Below are 17,611 nucleotides of genomic sequence, written 5' to 3' on the forward strand. Positions count from 1 at the left end.
AGTGATCCATGCTCTTGTTACATCCCGACTGGATTACTGTAATGCACTTTATGTAGGGCAGCCTCTAAAGAGCCTTCGGAAACTTCAACTGGTCCAGAATGCGGCTGCTCGAGTTTTAACTAACACTAGTTATACGGAGCACATTACGCCAGTGCTTCGGCAGCTGCACTGGCTTCTGGTATGTTTCCGGGCACAATTTAAGGTTTTAATTATGACCTATAAAGCCTTACATGAGTTTAGCCCAGGGTATCTGAAGGACTGTCTTCTCCCATATGAACCTGCCCAGGGATTGAGGTCAGCTGGGGAGGCTTCGCTTCGTGTTCCCCCACTTGTGGAGATAAGATTAACATCTACGCAGAACAGGGCATTCTTAGCTTTTGCTCCCAAGCTGTGGAATTCTCTTCCTCAAGATATTCGCATGGCACCAACACTAGCGTTGTTTCGGCGTCAGGCTAAAGCCACCCTTTTACTCATGCTTTTATTAATGTTTGAGTCTGTATGTTTGTGTTCCTCCTCTCTATATGTTTTTAGCTGGTTATGTCCCTCTGAGGTCTCATATTTTAAATTCTCATATTTTAAATTTTTATATATATTTGTATTTTTTTTGTTTGTTCTTGTAAGCTGCCTTGAATATTTTAAATAGAAAGGCAGGATAAAAATATTTAAATAAATAAATAATAAACCTATTCACACTGACACCAAGATCTCTCTTGAATAGCTGTAGCTAAATTAGTCCCCATCATAATGTATGTATAGTTGGGATTATTTTTTTTCCAATGGGCATTAATTTATATTTATCAACATTAAATGTCATTTGCCATTTTGTGGCCTATTCACTTAGTTTTGTGAAATCTTTTTCAAGCTCTTCACAGTCTGCTTTTGTCTTAGCTATCTTGAGCAGTTTAGTATCATCGGCCAAATCTGATCCCTCACTGTTTATCCCCTTCTCCAGATCATTTATCAATAGGTTGAACAGGATTGATCCCACTTCAGACCACAGGGGGGGCACCATTAGTTACTGTTCTCCATTCTGAAAACTCACCATTTATTCCTACCCTGTTTCCTGTATTTTAACCAGTTATCAATCGATGATAACTTCCCTCGTATCCCATGACAACTTACTTTACTTAAGAGCCTTTGGTGAGGGACCTTGTCAAAGGCTTTCAGGAAATCTAAGTACACTATGGCCACTGGATCCACCTTGGCCACGTTTGTTGACTCCCTCAAAGAACTCTAGGGCTACGTCTAGACTGGCATGATTTTCCGCAAATGCTTTTAACGGAAAAGTTTTCTGTTAAAAGCATTTGCGGAAAAAAGCGTCTAGATTGGCACGGACGCTTTTCCGCAAAAGCACTTTTTGCGGAAAAGCGTCCGTGCCAATCTAGATGTGCTTTAGCACAAAAAAGTCCCGACTGCCATTTTCGCGATCGGGGCTTTTTTGCGCAAAACAAATCTGAGCTGTCTACACTGGCCCTTTTGCACAAAAGCTTTGCGCAAAAGGACTTTTGCCCGAACGGGAGCAGCATAGTATTTCCGCAAGAATCACTGATTTCAGACAGTAGGAAGTCAGTGTTCTTGCGGAAATTCAAGCGGCCAGTGTAGATAGCTGGCATGTTCACCTGCTTTTGCGGAAAAACTTGCCAGTCTAGAAACAGCCTAGTAGATTAATAAGGCATAATTTCCATTTACAGAAATCTTGTTGACTTTCCCCCCAACAAATTATGTTCATCTATGTATCTGACAATTTTATTCTTTACTAGAGTTTCAACTAATTTGCCTGGTACTGACATTAGACTTTCTGGTCTGTAATTGCCAGGATCACCTCTAGAGATCGTTTTAAGTACTGATGTCACATTAGCTTTCTTCCAGTCATTAGGTACAGAAGCTGATTTAAAGGATAGATTACAAACCACAGTTAATTGTTCCGCAATTTCCCATTTGTGTTCGTTCAGAACTCTTTGGTGAATGTCATCCGATTCCGGGGACTTGTTACTGTTAAGTTTATCAGTTTGTTCCCATACCTTCTCTAATGACACCTCAATATGGGACAATTCCTCAGATTTGTTACCTAAAAACAGTGGAGGTTTGGGAATCTCCCTAACATCCTAAGCTGTGAAGACCAAAACAAATAATTCATTTAGTTTCTCTTCAGAGGCTCTATCATCTTTGAGTGCTCCTTTAGCATTTCAATCATTCCGGTGGTTCCACTGGTTGTTTAGGAGGCTTCCTGCTTCCAGAACTCTGTCGACAAAAGGCGTATTCCTCGTAGAATGAGGTTTACCGCCGTTGACAAAACTGCTGAGTTCTGTCGATGTTATGTCAACAAAACTCGGCAATAGTGTAGACACAGGTATAGTTCTGTTGACAAAAGTCCACTTTTGTCAACAAAACCCTGTAGTCCAGACACCCCCCCACTGAGGATGTCTACAAGTAAGTGGAGGAAAGATGTTTCAGACTCAGCAAATTATGCAGATTTAGTGATCGAAGACACTGAGTCTTAGGTGAACTAAACCTAAACTTCTGGAATCTCTCAATTTCTTTTTACTATGTCTTATATGGACTGAACTGTTCAAGTCCCCCCCTCCCCATTTATGTTTATTGTAACTGTGAGATAATGTCTGTGGCTTATGAAATAGCTATGTTATGTTGTAAAATTAGATTGTTTCTTCATAAGGTATTTAATTAAATTCATTTTAGTTCCTTTCGGACTTTAATGTGTAGGGGTTTGACCTTGCTGAAGTCCTTAGAGATTGAACTTTGGGTCTCTGTCTACTTTTCTATTGGAGTTGGGCATTTCAAGGCACTGGAGAAGGACAATGAAGTGAGATGTAGCTCAACCAAGGTTGCAATAGCTTCTCATTGAATCCCCCCTTTACTTATCACCCTCTGTCTGGTACACCCTGCCACACCTTCCCATTGAACCCCCCCTTTACTTATCACGAGGGCTGTGTCTAGACTGGCCAGTTTTTCCGGAAAATCAGCCGCTTTTCCGGAAAAACTTGCCAGCTGTCTACACTGGCCGCTTGAATTTCCGCAAAAGCACTGACTTCCTACTGTAAGAAATCAGTGCTTTTTGTGGAAATACTATGCTGCTCCCGTTCGGGCAAAAGTCCCTTTTGCGCAAAGCTTTTGCGCAGAAGGGCCAGTGTAGACAGCTCAGATTTGTTTTCCGCAAAAAAGCCCCGATCGCGAAAATGGCGATCGGGGCTTTTTTGCGGAAAAGCGCGTCTAGATTGGCCACGGATGCTTTTCAGCAAAAAGTGCTTTTGCGGAAAAGCGTCCGTGCCAATCTTGACGCTCTTTTCCGAAAATGCTTTTAACGGAAAACTGTTCCGTTAAAAGCATTTCCGGAAAATCATGCCAGTCTAGACTTGGACCCTCTGTCTTGTACACCCTGCCATACCTTCCCATTGAACCCCTCCCCATACCCCGCATCACAGCCTTTACCTACATCCTGCTAGAGCTTCCCATGGAACTCTCCTGGCACTATCATCCGCTGTCACCCTGCTACAGCTCCCCGTTGAAACCCCCATGACCACACACACAGCCCTTCCCTACACAGCTCCCCATTGAACCCCCCCCCCGCCTATTACTATCACCCTGCCAGAGTTGGCTGTTGAACTCTCGAGGAACTGTCCCGCCCACTGAGCGCTTCCAGCTTGTCCTGCACCTGCACGCGCACGCGCACGCGCACGCCCCGCCCCCTCAGGTGCACCCTCAAGGAGTCAAGTTTCTTATTACCATTTCCTGCCTCTCGGGAACCCAGCTGGCCAATCAAATCACAGGGCTCTGTGACCAACCAGAGAACCATTGGCTCTCAATATCCGCCCCCCTCCCCCCCCAGCTTGTGGCGCTGCTGTTCGGTTTTGGCCGTTGAGAGCCGTTGAAGGCCGAGAGCTGGGTTCAGTGCGCAGGCGTGATGGTTTCCTTCGGTCATTTCTCGCTGTGAGGAAGCGACGGCGCCGGGAGCGAGCGGGTGACCTTCGGGCGCTGCGTTGGGGACTCGGAGGGGTAAGTGGGGGCTCCCGGCTGTGATGGGGCAGCAAATCCCCCGGCGGGGCTTAGGCAACCCCCCCTTCCCGTCTTTTGACAGTTGGACCCTCTCACACGTACTGCCCCCTGGCAAGCGAGCGAGCTCCCCCCGCACCCCCATAGATGCCTCGTGCGGAAGTGCCCCCCCCAATCCTTCATGTAATGACATGGGATGCGATGGGCGCCCCACCCGCCATCCCAAACACCTGGTGAGGTGCGCTCGCCTTGTTCCCCTCCCCCCCCCCCCCCGAGTTGGGGTGCCTGGCAGGGTGCTGCTCTCCCCTCCCTTATGCAGTGCCCGTGGCTGGGCATGGCATATAGGTGACAGTAGTTCACGTTTCAACTCAGAGATGGCTGCTGTTTGCTGGAAGATTAAATGGATCCCCCTTCACTATGGAGCGTGGGCTCCCACATCTTTCACTTTAATGGCTTTGTCAAAAGTAAGGAGTAGTCCTGTGGCACCTCAGGGTATATCTACACATCAGTGTTATCTCAGACTAATGGATGTTCCTTTGAAATAACGTAGTCCAGGTCTACACAGCACGCAGTTATTTTGACATGTTGAAATCATGTCAAGCAGGAGGATTTCTTACTCTTGACTCCTGTAACCCTCATTTTATAAGGAGCCTCATTTTGTAAGTAGGAGGAAAACTGCTGTAACCCAGACTTCCAGCTGTGTAGACCGTGCTAAAAGCCGAAATAAGCTATTTCGACTTCAGCTATGCAATTGTTGTAGCTCCAGTTGCATAGCTTATTTTGGCTTTAGTCCAATGTGTAGATGTACCCTTAGAGACTAACAATATATATATATAAGATCATGAGCTTTTGTGGGCACAAGCCACTTCTTCAGTTGAGCTTGAGTGGTGCTCATCTGAAGAAATGGGTTTTGCCCACAAAAACTGTTGATACTATACATAGTATTTGTTAGTCTGTAAGGTGCCACAGGACTACTTGTTAAAAGTGGCTGCAGAAAATGGGGGTCTAGATTTCTGTTCAGTTCGTGAACTATGTTGGGAATAGAAAACGGAAGTGTTGTGTGGCCACCTCTGTGGGTTTATGAGAAACTGTCTATGAAATCATGTATTCCTGGTGATTCTTTTTTAAAGCAGAAATTGATACAGGTTTTCTTTTCCGTGTATTTTGTTTCTTTGTGGAATCTGAGTGTTGGGAAGGAAATGTTGACTTGTATATTCTGCAGTTAGATTGTCAATGTATTTCACGATACTTTATCAGAAAGTGAAATGAGTACTAGTTTTTTTTGGGAGGGGGAGTATTTGAATCACAAGTAGCTTCCCTTAACCTAATATATTATAGGAAGCTGTGTTCTTTTGACTGTCACCTAGTTTAGATCCTAACTCTAGATCTTTTTTTAATGTAAGTCTGTTTTAATGATGTGTCCGTAAGCATGATGTTGGATTTTTTTGTTTTGGATTTAAACATTCCCCTGTAGTATTATGAATTCAAATGCAACACATTATAATAATGGATGTTAACCAGAAAGTGAAAATGGCTAGTCCAGTGTCACTTTTCCAAACTATGTATCATTTAAAAAAAAAAGTAAATTATGCTTCTATGGATTCCAACATCACTTGAGTTTATTAACATTGATAAGATGAATTATTTTCACACCTGTATCCTCTGAAAAAGCAATCCTAAAAATTTTCATTCTAATATTTAACTACAATTCTAAACTTCTTAATTAAAGAATAGTCAAGACTTTGTAGCCTTATTCCTGTGAAATGATTTCCAGACGAATGGAAAACCAGAACGTAACACGTATATGTAGTCGCAATGTTAATTTAAATATATATAAAATACTTATCTCTTACAACAATTAGAAGTAAAAGGTCAAATATAAACCAAAAGTTTACCAAAGAGTTTAGAAAACTGCCTAACTTTTAACTGAGGTGACTTACAGTGGAATCTAATGCTGTTTGTATTAGGGATTTTTCAGAAACTCCCATCTAGACAAGCTATTAGTCTTGATCTCCTAGCAAGGTTGTTGCCATGAAGAATTTATGAGGACAGGCTGAAATTATACTCTTGACAAAACATGTCTACAGGTCATACATCAATTGGGTTGTAGGAGCTTCAGTTTTGGCATTTTGACAAAACTATTCCCAGACCTTCAAACTTTGTGTTCAAACAGAACCCATTTTATGTCAAGGTTTTGGATTGAAATTATGGCTTCTTTAAGGTTAACCTGTATATTCCACTGTGCTGATTAGGTCATCCACCTTTCATTATTCTACACACAATGATTATTAAAAAATGAAATGGGGAAAACCTCAATTTTCAAGGCTTAGGTTGCTGTGTTTATGGTAGAAATGCCTATTATACAGGTAGCTTAACACTTTCTGTTACAACCAGTCTTCAGTTGTTTAGCTCTTCTGGCAAACTGGGCTGAAACTTCATGCTTGATATCTACCTCTGACTAAATTGATTTTTTTTTAAAGCTTCAATAAAAGTCCCTAAACTAAAAGGAAAATAGGTAGCTTTAATAAAGTTAAGCCATCTCTTGGGTACCTTCAGGGTTTGAAGTGGTTACTTGAAAGTGAAACTTGGCAGAGAAAATAGTTTACTGTCCCTGATTTGGCTAAACTACAAAACACAGTTCTGTCTGTGCAGCTTGTCAAAACCATGCTATAATCTTCAAGCAATATTGCTAATAGGAATGTGAATGTGTAACCATGTAAATGGTTAACCGATAAGCCAGGGACTCCCTGAACGCATCAATTCCTGGGGAGCCACCTGTCATCCTGCACTGTTGCCTCTGTATTGAAGGAAGCAATGTGTCGTGGCAGTTGGGAGCCGGTATGTGCAGGAAGCTGATTGCTGCTCTACATGTAACCACTGAAATTTTACTTAAATACATGTTTTAACATCCCTAACTGCTGATTGTTCGATGATATTGCAGGATTTGTGCAACCTAGAACTTCTCTTCCCCTTTCTTAGCAATTATTAGGCAATCCTAGTCTTTCCTAAATTGAGCACATCTGCTCTGGTCCAGGCCAGTCTCTGTGTTAGGTAAGCTTGTAAAACATACCTTCAGAATTTGCTTTCCTGTTTTTCTAGATTAATGAATGGTTGGGTGATGACACATTACACTAGGCATTGAAAAACATGACTTGTAAAGATTTCAGTCTACTACAGTAGTGCATAGTTGTCCAAGTGCTAGCTGGTCATTTGGATGGTATTACCTATGCAGCAGTCAAGGACTTGATGAAAGTTAATTGTAGTTAAGATGGCACTCAAATATAGCTAGTGCTAGCTTACTGTGGATAAACTGTGTGTACCCTGATGTGCATTAACAATTTGTCAGTGTGCTTTGATTTGGTCCTGTTTCAAAGAATACTAGCTCAAAGTGCATTTGTTTAGTAATAGTGGATATCAGCAGGGTTCACAAAGACAGTCTGTAGATTGACATCCCATCTTGCCATAAAATAAGTACCTGTTTTTCAGGAAATCTCTGCTCAATATTCTTTTCTCAAAACTAAATATTCATTTTTTTTAATTTTTTTTTTTTTAAGATCTTGCATCATAGGTCTGATTTTTCTAAGCCTTTTATCAGTTGTAATTTTCTTCTATTGAGTCTCTCTAGGTTTGTTCTCTAGGTTTGTCCACATCTTTCTTGAAGTTTGAGGCCCAAGTCTTGAAACTACTACTCCATCAGAGTCCTCGCTAATGCTGAGTAAAGTGGGACATGGCTTATACAATACTCCTGCTAATACAGAATTTTTTTTGTCCTCAAGTGCCCCACATAGTTGGTTTTTATTCAATTTGTGATCCACTACAACCCCCAGATCTCTGCAGTACTACTATGTAGCCCACTATTCTCCATTGTGTGTTTTTTGCACTTCAATTTTTTTTGTTACTAATTGTAGTATTTGTCGATTTGAGAGCAATTCTCCAGTTTATCAAGGTCTCTCTGAATTCTCCTCCAAAGTACTAGCACCTCTTCCCAGCTTGGTGCTTTCCTCACATTGTACAGTCATATTCTTCATTCCCTTATCTAGGTCATTAATGAAAATATTGAATAGTAATAGACACAGAATGGATTCTGTAGAACTCAATGTGGTATAATTTTCCATTCTGACAGCCATCGATAATGACTCTTTGAGTACTGTCTTTCAATAAGCTGTGCACCCACAGTATAGTAACTTCATTAGTAGACCACATTTCCATAGTTTGCTTATGACAGTGTCATATGGGAGCATGTCAGAAGTCTTACTAAAATCAAGATGCATCATATTTTCTGCTTATCCATATTGACTAGGCTTTGGTGCCCCCTACCCCATATAGGGGCAGGAGGGTAAGGGGAGTCTCTGGTGCCCTGAGTTGCATGAGCGTGTAGGGTGGTTGTTGTGGGGGTTTTTTGGGTGGGGTGGGGGGAAGGTTCTCACTTGTGTGTGGTCCCTGACCCAAAAAAGGTTCTTCACCTGTTTAACTTGTTCTCCTGTCTTTTACAATTTTGAAAGTTAGGATGACCAGTTTATAATTAATGTCCTTGAAGTAAAAGTTAAATTGCTTATCTGTTCACCTGTACACCTATGGATCAATTCTGCTACTATTGATGTTCATGAAACTTTACCATTAACTTCAGTGAATCCAAGATTGAGCCAGTAGTGTTCTCAGTTAAAACTCTCTCTGGAAAGATGTGCAAAATTTTAAATATTTAGCATAGCTACTTAAGCAGTCTCCAGGGTAGCATGCATTTTCAGCTTTGTATATATAATCTCTCTTGATTTTTTTCAGGTACATTCGATTGGCTGCTGTAAATACTTTGAAATGTTGTCAGCAATGAAGTTAATGTTAACATTCTTTCTTTCTGGAATTATAGCCTGTTATGGGGACAATCCTAACTATGATTCAATACACAAGTTACTCCTGGTATCCTTTGATGGTTTCAGGGCTGACTATCTGAAAAACTATAGACTACCTCATCTCCAGGAATTTATTGAGGATGGTGTGTTGGTAGAATATGTTACAAATGCTTTTATCACAAAAACTTTCCCAAACCATTACAGCATAGTGACAGGCTTATATGAAGAGAGCCATGGCATTGTTTCTAATGAAATGTATGACAAAGATACAAAGAAGAAGTTTTCACAGTTTAATGATAAAGATCCTTTCTGGTGGAATGAGGCAACTCCTATTTGGATTACAAATCAGCAGCAAGAGAACAGAAGAAGTGCAGCTGCAATGTGGCCTGGTACTGATGTAAAAATTAACAATACCTTATCTCATTTTTTTATGAAATATAATTATTCAGTAACATTTGAAGAGAGAATGGAGAGTATTACTATGTGGCTGAACAATTCTAACCCACCAGTTACTTTTGCTACACTCTATTGGGAAGAACCAGATGCAAGTGGGCATAAATATGGACCAGGAAATAAAGAAAATATGAGAAAAGTCTTAGAACAAGTGGATAACCACATTGGTTCACTTATTTATAAACTCAAGAGATTGGGATTGTGGGAGAACATTAATGTAATAATTACAAGTGATCATGGAATGACCCAGTGTTCCCCGGAAAAACTGATTATACTGGACAACTGCATTGGCCGTGGTAACTATACTCTGGTAGACCAGACACCAGTTGCTGCAATACTGCCAAGAAATAGTATGTATATTTTTCAGTCATATACTGTATTGAGTGTGTGTTAAACTTTCTCTCCTCTTGCCAGAAATGTCGTGTCATATGGTGTATTATTCACAGGATCTCAGACAATACAGTTCACGTTGTAGTAGTTAGTTAGAAAGTAATTAATAAATAAATTAAACTAGGGGTATCTAGTTACTTAAAACTGGGCTCTGGTAATGAAGAGCACTTGTTGAACAGATAATACTTACCCTGCCTGCTTATTTACCCTGAAATATTTTTCTATGTTAATAAGGTCTCTGTGGCTTATGTGTAAAAAGTTGTGGTGGATTCTCCATCACTGAGAACTTTTAAATCAATATTGGATTTTTTTTCAAAAATATGTGCTCTCAGAACTATTTTTTGGGGAAGTTTTATGGCCTTTGTCATATGGGAGCTCAGACAAGACGATTGCAATGGTCCCTTTTAGCCTTAGAATCTATTCATGTATTCCTCCTTTGTTCACCCTGTCAGTTACATCACAATAATGAGCACTGTGTAAGTATTTAACTTTTACTGGGGATTGAAAATTATATTGATAGGAGTTTTAGGTCTTTATAATCTTAAACCAAATCATTTTGCCTCCTTCATCCCACTTGAATGGAGGGTTCATCTTTTAAAAAAAAAAAAAAAAAAAAAAAATCCAGTCTCTTACCTATGATTATGTAAATGTATTTTTGTACCTCAGCTTTGGTTTTCTCCACAACAAAATCTGGATAATGTTTGTTCATTTACTATCTACATAGGCAACTGAATATTTGCTGTTTCACATGCTATTTTCTTTGCAGACAAAACATACGTATATAACTTACTGAAAAACTGTAGTACTTTCATGAAGGTGTATCTTAAAGAAGAGATTCCAAACAGATTTCATTACCATCACAATAAGCGCATTCAACCTATAATACTGGTTGCAGATGAGGGCTGGACGATTGTACAAAATGGGTCACTTACAAAATGTAAGTATTTTCATTCTTCATATTGTTGAACTTTTATTTCTGTTGTAGAAGTACCCTGGGCCTCAATCAAATGACCAATAAACCAGTCCTGTGCATCTTGCAAAACCCCACAAACATAGGGTTAGACAAATTAGATAAAATTACAGGTATAGTAAAATCTGTGTTATCCGGCATGCTCTGGGATTAGGGTGTTCTGATTATCTAAAAATTCTGATTATCCATGGGTCCCATCAACCTAGGAAAAACCAATAGACAATAATAATAAAACTCAGGTTTTTAATATTGGTAATTTTGTAGTGTAAGGCAGTTGGTCTCACGTTTCTATTTAGAGTTAAAGATGATTAGTACTTTTTAAATAAAAAATTAAGCCAATCATGGTAAACCAAGCTAGGCCTGTGCACCTGAAGATGTGACCGTATTGTGGCTGGGGGCAATGCTGGTTGACCAAAGTTTTCTGGTTAACAGAGTGGCGGATAACAAAGGTTTCACTGTAAATGGTTTTCAGTGTTCAGAATTAGCACTAACTCTTTCTGTATATCCAGTCTTTTTTAAATTCAGACATAAAAGAATGTTACAAAAGAATTCCTAAGTTGGAGGTTCCCAATTGTTATAATTTGTGGACACCTGGAAATTTCAAATGGAGGAGTTGGATCCGTGTGTGTGTGTGTGTGTGTGTGTGTGTGTGTGTGTGTGTGTGTGTGTGTGTGTGTGTGTGTTTGAATTCTGTTCAATTTTCAGTCTTTTTCGTGGACACCTTAGACCTAGTCCACAGACTCACTGGTTGAAAACAACTATACTTACTGTTCAACAATCAATGTTGTTCCTATAATTTAAAAGGGGCTTACGAAGACACAGTCCTCTCATAAGCAATTTCTAGAGAACAAACTAGAAGTGGCTGAACAAACAATTTTGAAATTTCCCTCTAGAGAATTCCAGTAACTTGTTCTAACTGTTGGGGTAGAAGGAGCTGGTCATGACCCTTGCAAAGAAACAACTGTATCTAATGTGCAAACAATAACCATTGGGTCGGTAGGTATCTTAACAAGTTTAAAGAAAAGTGTCTCTAGAATAGTTGATTAAAAAAGACCACTATTCTCTGCTGTTAGAGTGATCCACAGATAAAGACGAGAGTGAAGTGTCTTCCACTTTGCATTCTGGAACTCTTCCAATTCTGAGCTAAGCTAACTAGAGATGGGATCCAGGTGCACAAGAGATATGAGTTCTGGTCCTGAAGAATTCAGTTCATGAACCAACAGCCTGGGTGACCCAGTGAAGTACAGCTATCATAGCTGGACACAGGAAAAATGTTTGGGGTTTGTTAATTTAGTTTCCAGAGCACTTAGGCCTTCTACAAAATAAACTTGTTGCTGTATTGTGTATGTTCTAAATAATGTCAGACTTTGGCATTTCAGAGAAACAAGTGAATCACTGTGAATTAGTACATTACGTACTTTGACCACTTTTAGATTAAAAATAGGTTTGAATCCAGATTTGTTCTATTATATATAGACAGTAATGACAATTCTTTTCACACTCAAGATCTTTTGCATGGACTCTCCCTTCTGGGAGGGGGAATATAGAAGTTGTGCTCTAATCCAAATAAACATCAGCAAAGTGTACTCTTCAATTTTTAAAGTAGTAAATCTTTATTACAATATTTCTATGTCTTTCAGGCATCAGTACAAGTGTTGCATTACTTTTTTGCACCTTTTTTAGGAATGGGAAACAACTAAAATCATAGTTGACAATAAAATGCAGGACAATGTAGCACTTTAAAGACTAACAAGATGGTTTATTAGATGATGAGCTTTCGTGGGCCAGTTGACAATGTTTGTAAGCAACTTAAGTTTCTAACATTAATTTTATATGCTTATTAACTTAGTATTTCTCCTTTTTAGTAGGTGACCATGGTTATGACAATGCTCTCCCAAGTATGCATCCATTCCTGGCTGCTCATGGTCCTGCTTTTCGCAAAGGCTACAAGAAGAAAACAATTAATAATGTTGATATCTACCCAATGATGTGTCACATCCTTGGATTAAAACCTCAGCCGAACAATGGAACCTTCAGCAACACCAAGTGTTTGTTAGTTGACCAGTGGTGCATAAATCTCCCTGAATCCATTGGAATAGTTATTGGTGTTCTCCTGGTGTTAACTACTCTGACCTGCCTTATAATAATCATGAGGAATAGAATATCCTCTCCTCGTCCATTCTCCCGGCTTCAGCTACAAGAGGATGATGATCCCTTAATTGGATAGCAGATGTAGGAAATTCTAGCTTCACTACTACATAGATATTAGTATCTGGAAATAAGTGGTATGTTGAATCTGCAACTTTGCTGATCATTCTATGATGCACTTTAAAGGGTACACATTTAAAATTGTCTAAGATGTACAGACAAAAACCTGTTGAACTGTTTGCTTATGAATCTTGACTGACAATAACACACGAGTCATAAAAGAAATCTACACTGAAGGGATCCTGTGCTTCCTACTGGGGAAGGCATTTAACAAAATAAGGATGTTAATTTTGCATTTGGGTATTTACAAACTTGTAAAATATCAATTGTAAACTATTGAGGCTGGGATTCTGAACTTCAGTATTTGTAAATGAAACTGAGTGCATTTTGTATTAAATTTAATAGTGGTGATCTCTTTACAATTCTTGCACTCATGTATCAGTTGCAAAAATCTGTCCTACGTCTTAGAGACTTTTTAAGAGCAGTAGTTCTCTGGCTGGTGTATATTGACTGTTCTGGGAAATGTGGATTCCAATTTTTAACATCCAAAATACCAGCAATAAAGATTCAGCACTAACAGTAGTTCTCCATGCAATTTATTATAAGTTGTACAAATGTTCAACTTGGAGGTGAAATAGTCTCCTGCAGGAATGGGTTTATGGATATCAAGGTTCTTGTGACACTTCTGACTTTCTGTATGGTCTTGTGTAAGTCAGTTGACTTCTACCACAGTTTTCCCATTTATAGAACTGGGATAACACTTACCTTATGTGGCAGAGATGTTGACTTTAGTAGTTTAATGTTCGTGAAATGTTTCAACATTCTCAAGTGGTAGTTTGGAAATACAAAGTACTATTAAAGAGGAGATTATGAAAATATTTCTCAAACACACCCTTACTTAACTACATTCAGACCTTTTTATATATACACTTAAACAAGCTTTAGTGGGTTTTTTTTTAATGGAAGGCCTTGACTTCAGGGTTCAAAGCCTGCTCTGATTAAAACATGATTGCAATAACACAGGAAGAAAAATTTGGTTTAGCTTATTATCTGCTTAGGTAAGGATATGCACAACCAATGGGCTTTATTCTATGAAGGTGGTACTTTTTTGGATCTAAACATATTAACAGTACAGTTCTAGTGCAAGCAAAATTTTATTTTCTGAAAACCACTGAAACTTTGTAATTAATGGGATCATTGTTTTTGTTTTGTTTTTTTAACTCAGAACTATTGTTCAGTTGAGCAGATATAAATACTACCAGAAAATAACTTTTTGAACACTTGTGTGTGCAGTAATCATAATTGACTATTGGCCCATGAGGAGAACCTTGGTAAATATTGAACTCCAACTTTCTTTGGCAGTAATAGAAAAGGATGGTAGAATGACAGCTGAGATTGCTGACAACATAGGTTTGCTTGTTTGTTTTCCATACTCTTTTGGCTCACTTGACTAGAGCTTGTAAAGTTTGGTGGTAATTTCAGTTAATCATTTCGTACACAAAGTAAGATTGAACCATCACTTGTAGAAGTGGCCAAAGTACCTCACCTTCCCACTTTTTTTTTTTTTTTAAAAGCAGGTAACATCTAGTTTTCATCTAAGAGGCGACATTCTTGGTAGTGAAACATCAAAGCTTAAATGTCTTTGTTTTATAGTACATAGTTTTTAGCTAGTGGTTATACCGCTATCCTGAATGGTGCTTGCTGTAAGATTGAAATTGTCTTGTGACCTGAAAGGTGCAGTTAAACTCATTTTACTTACATGCCTATGATTACCATAGGCACTTCCTTTTTTTTTTTTTTTTTTTTCCAACTTCAACTAAGCACGTGCTGGATTTCTAACAGTTGTATTTAGCACAAGATGTAAGCCAGTAGAAGCCAAAAACCAGAGCCAAATACATAATTCTAACAGCATATGACTTATTTTTACATTTGCTTTCACAAAAAATTTTAAAAGGCTAACAACATATTAGACAGAATGACAGTATGTCACCTTTCTATTGAGAAGTTAGAGCTGTACAACAACGTATACTTGAATTGCATCTTAACTTTTTAGTTCCTTTGGGCACTTGCTATCCTGCACTTCTTTTGAAATGTACAAGAGCTGCCACAGAGATAGTGCTGGGGCGGGGGGGAGGGGAGCTGGCTTAAAAGCTGATTTTGGCCCCCCCCCCCCCAGCACATTTCCTCGGCCCCCTTCCCTGCTGCCCCTCTCTAAAGTGACTAGCTGCAGGGGAAGTGACTAGTCATGTGACTACTTAAGCATAAACTTATTGGATAGTCATCAGGTAGTCGACTAGTCGCTTATATATCCCAAGTTGTGCGGGGAGCTTGTGAAGTCAGCTTTCTTAGGCTCCAAGGCAGGAGGGTCTTGTTTTCTTCTTGTTCTGCCTAGGTGTCAGCAAGTGAAGAGCTGAGCCTTCTGTAGAGCTTGGGGAAAGCAATTTTGAAATTGTAAAGTACCAGTGTTACTGTTAGAGGGTGGGACTAACTGCTTTTTGGGGGGGAAGGGGAAATAGAGTAAAATCTCTGCTTCATTTGGTTAACTCTTTGGCAAAACTTTCACAAATCCATCTTATCTTAAACAATGTTTAGCGTAAATCATTAGTTCAAAAGGCAACGTCATCTGTTTACATACAGTCTAATTACTATTGCTGCTAAACAATGGTTTCTAGAGATTTAAAAAAATGGTTTTGCAGTCAAGGTACATAATTTCCATTGCTGAACTGTCATGCTAATTACAAATGGTCTGGTAACACGTTTTGTTAGTCACCAGACTATTTGTTGGGTTTTTTTCTGTACAGACTAACTCAGCTACCCCCTGAAGATGCTAATTACAGTGAGATGGGCTGTAGCCACTGAAATTACTTGTAATCCTCCCCATTTTCAGCCATTAGGATGTGCATATAGCTTTCTATGTTTGTGATGTAGAATGATTGCTACATGCCATTTCACGCCCAGGCTGCTGATCAGAGTTTGGAGGAAGAGCTCAAAAGTATTAACTTTTGCTTTTGAAGGGTGCCTTGCTGATATTCAGTGGCACTGGTGAGGCCAAAAGAACCTTTGTCCAGATTTCCAGGGGTGGAAAGAATGGAAAATAATAGGAATCAAGAATAAATCTTATTTTCCCACCTCTAAGTGTGTGTATGTATAATGTGCTTAACATCAGACTATTTTAAATGGCTAGTGCCTTATAACTTGATGAAATATTTATTTTATATTTTGATTGTATGGTTTTGGTTCCTGTGGACTTCGCATATGTAAAATAAATTTTTGTAAGTGTCCCATTTTTTTTCTTAAATTGCGTGAGGGTTTTCCCCCCTAAAGCAAAAGGTGTATGTCATGTTGTTTAACCCTTTGGGCCTCATATAGCTTTTGCTGTTATGGTACATGACAGTGCAGAGTATCCTCTTTAACTGGGAAGTGCTGCCTCCAAAAGTGGCTAACGTATCTACAAAAATCTATGAAATTGTGCTAGGTATAAGTAAATAAACCTCTGACACCCTATTTTTTTTTTTTAATTTAAATCTCTCCAAATTGGAGAAAACACTGAAGGAGATTCTCCACCTCGCTTCCCCAACTAAACTCTAGATTTTAGGCTATAGAGTAGAATCAGCTTCTAAAGCAGTGTTTCTCAACCAGTGGTACGAATACCCTTATGGGTACTTGAGAGAAGTCTGGGGGTATGTCAGTATAACTGAAATTTGGAGAGAACTGATTTTTTTTTTGTTTTTTTACAGTGCTATATTATTTTTGTACTTTTTACACCCAAAAATTTCATTGCTTGCCCTGCTACAATTAAGTTGTTTAAACAAGCGTGTTGCAATGGTAGAAAAAAAAATTTGTCTGAAAACTGTAGGTAGTGGGGGGTACTTTCTTAAAAAAAAAAAAAAAAGTTGAGAAACACTATTCTAAAGCACTTTAGAGACTGACCACATCTCTCTATTGGCCATAAGCAAATCTCTCACCTTGAAAGGTAAAACCTCTGTACTGGAATGCACATCAAATCAAAATTTTTTTTTTCAGGTCAGATTCTACCACTTTACTCAGCTGGAAGTATCTTATTGGTCATGTGCAATGGTACTACTCAAATGTAAGGGTTTCAGGATGCTTCTTACTCTAGTTACAGTGAACAGATCCATCTCTCTCTTCATGATGAATATTTCTATTAAGGGTAATAGATTACTGAAGCTGCTAACCTTACCACTAATATGTAGAGGATACCTACAGTGCCTGTTAGTCCAGTGTACAGCCTTGAGCTGTACCATATGCTTAAAAATGAGGGCAGGGATTAATTCAATACTTAAATAATCAGAAACAACTTGCAACTGTCCACAACTCAACCTCTTGCTTATACTAAGTATTGAGTATAAAATATCTGTACCATTGCTGGTAACTAAAATACTTGAACATGTGGTAGCTTGGAATATTGCTGTGGAGCACTTGAAGTCTGATGCAAAGAGTCTGCTTAGTATATTCAGCTCTAAGGATTCTGGATGAAGGAAGTCCCTTTCTTTGTACTACTCTGTATGAGGTTGCATTCCTACTCTTCTTTATCACAGGTACTTCCTTTAAATCCTATAATATGTTGTGGCAGCTTAAGTTTTAAACATGATGAAAGAGATCCAGGAAATCCATCAATACTTATTACATGCCGTTGTATCTGCAAGCCAATCAGTGTGTAATACTATATCGTCACTTTTTTCTTATGAAACTGCATTTAAACTAATTCAGTGTC

General features: G+C 39.0%; 1 protein-coding gene across 1 annotated transcript; it reads left to right on the plus strand.

Moving 5' to 3' along the window:
* Positions 1–3,854: 3,854 nt before the first annotated feature.
* On the plus strand, positions 3,855–16,157 carry ENPP4 (ectonucleotide pyrophosphatase/phosphodiesterase 4). Its single transcript, XM_006120671.3, has 4 exons — positions 3,855–4,011; positions 8,788–9,658; positions 10,465–10,635; positions 12,534–16,157. Exons 2-4 carry the CDS (start codon positions 8,821–8,823, stop codon positions 12,893–12,895), a joined length of 1,371 nt encoding a protein of 456 aa, XP_006120733.1. The 5' UTR covers positions 3,855–4,011; positions 8,788–8,820; the 3' UTR covers positions 12,896–16,157.
* Positions 16,158–17,611: the final 1,454 nt, after the last annotated feature.

This window comes from Pelodiscus sinensis, chromosome 3, assembly GCF_049634645.1.
Source record: "Pelodiscus sinensis isolate JC-2024 chromosome 3, ASM4963464v1, whole genome shotgun sequence".
NCBI classification, from domain to species: domain Eukaryota; kingdom Metazoa; phylum Chordata; order Testudines; family Trionychidae; genus Pelodiscus; species Pelodiscus sinensis.

Excerpts from the sequence above, each read along its gene's own strand:
- ENPP4 (XM_006120671.3), top strand. The coding sequence starts at position 8,821 with ATGTTGTCAGCAATGAAGTTAATGTTAACATTCTTTCTTTCTGGAATT. Across the intron at positions 9,659-10,464 it reads TGCAATACTGCCAAGAAATA|ACAAAACATACGTATATAAC; the intron begins GTATGTATATTT and ends TTTTCTTTGCAG. Across the intron at positions 10,636-12,533 it reads AAATGGGTCACTTACAAAAT|TAGGTGACCATGGTTATGAC; the intron begins GTAAGTATTTTC and ends TCTCCTTTTTAG.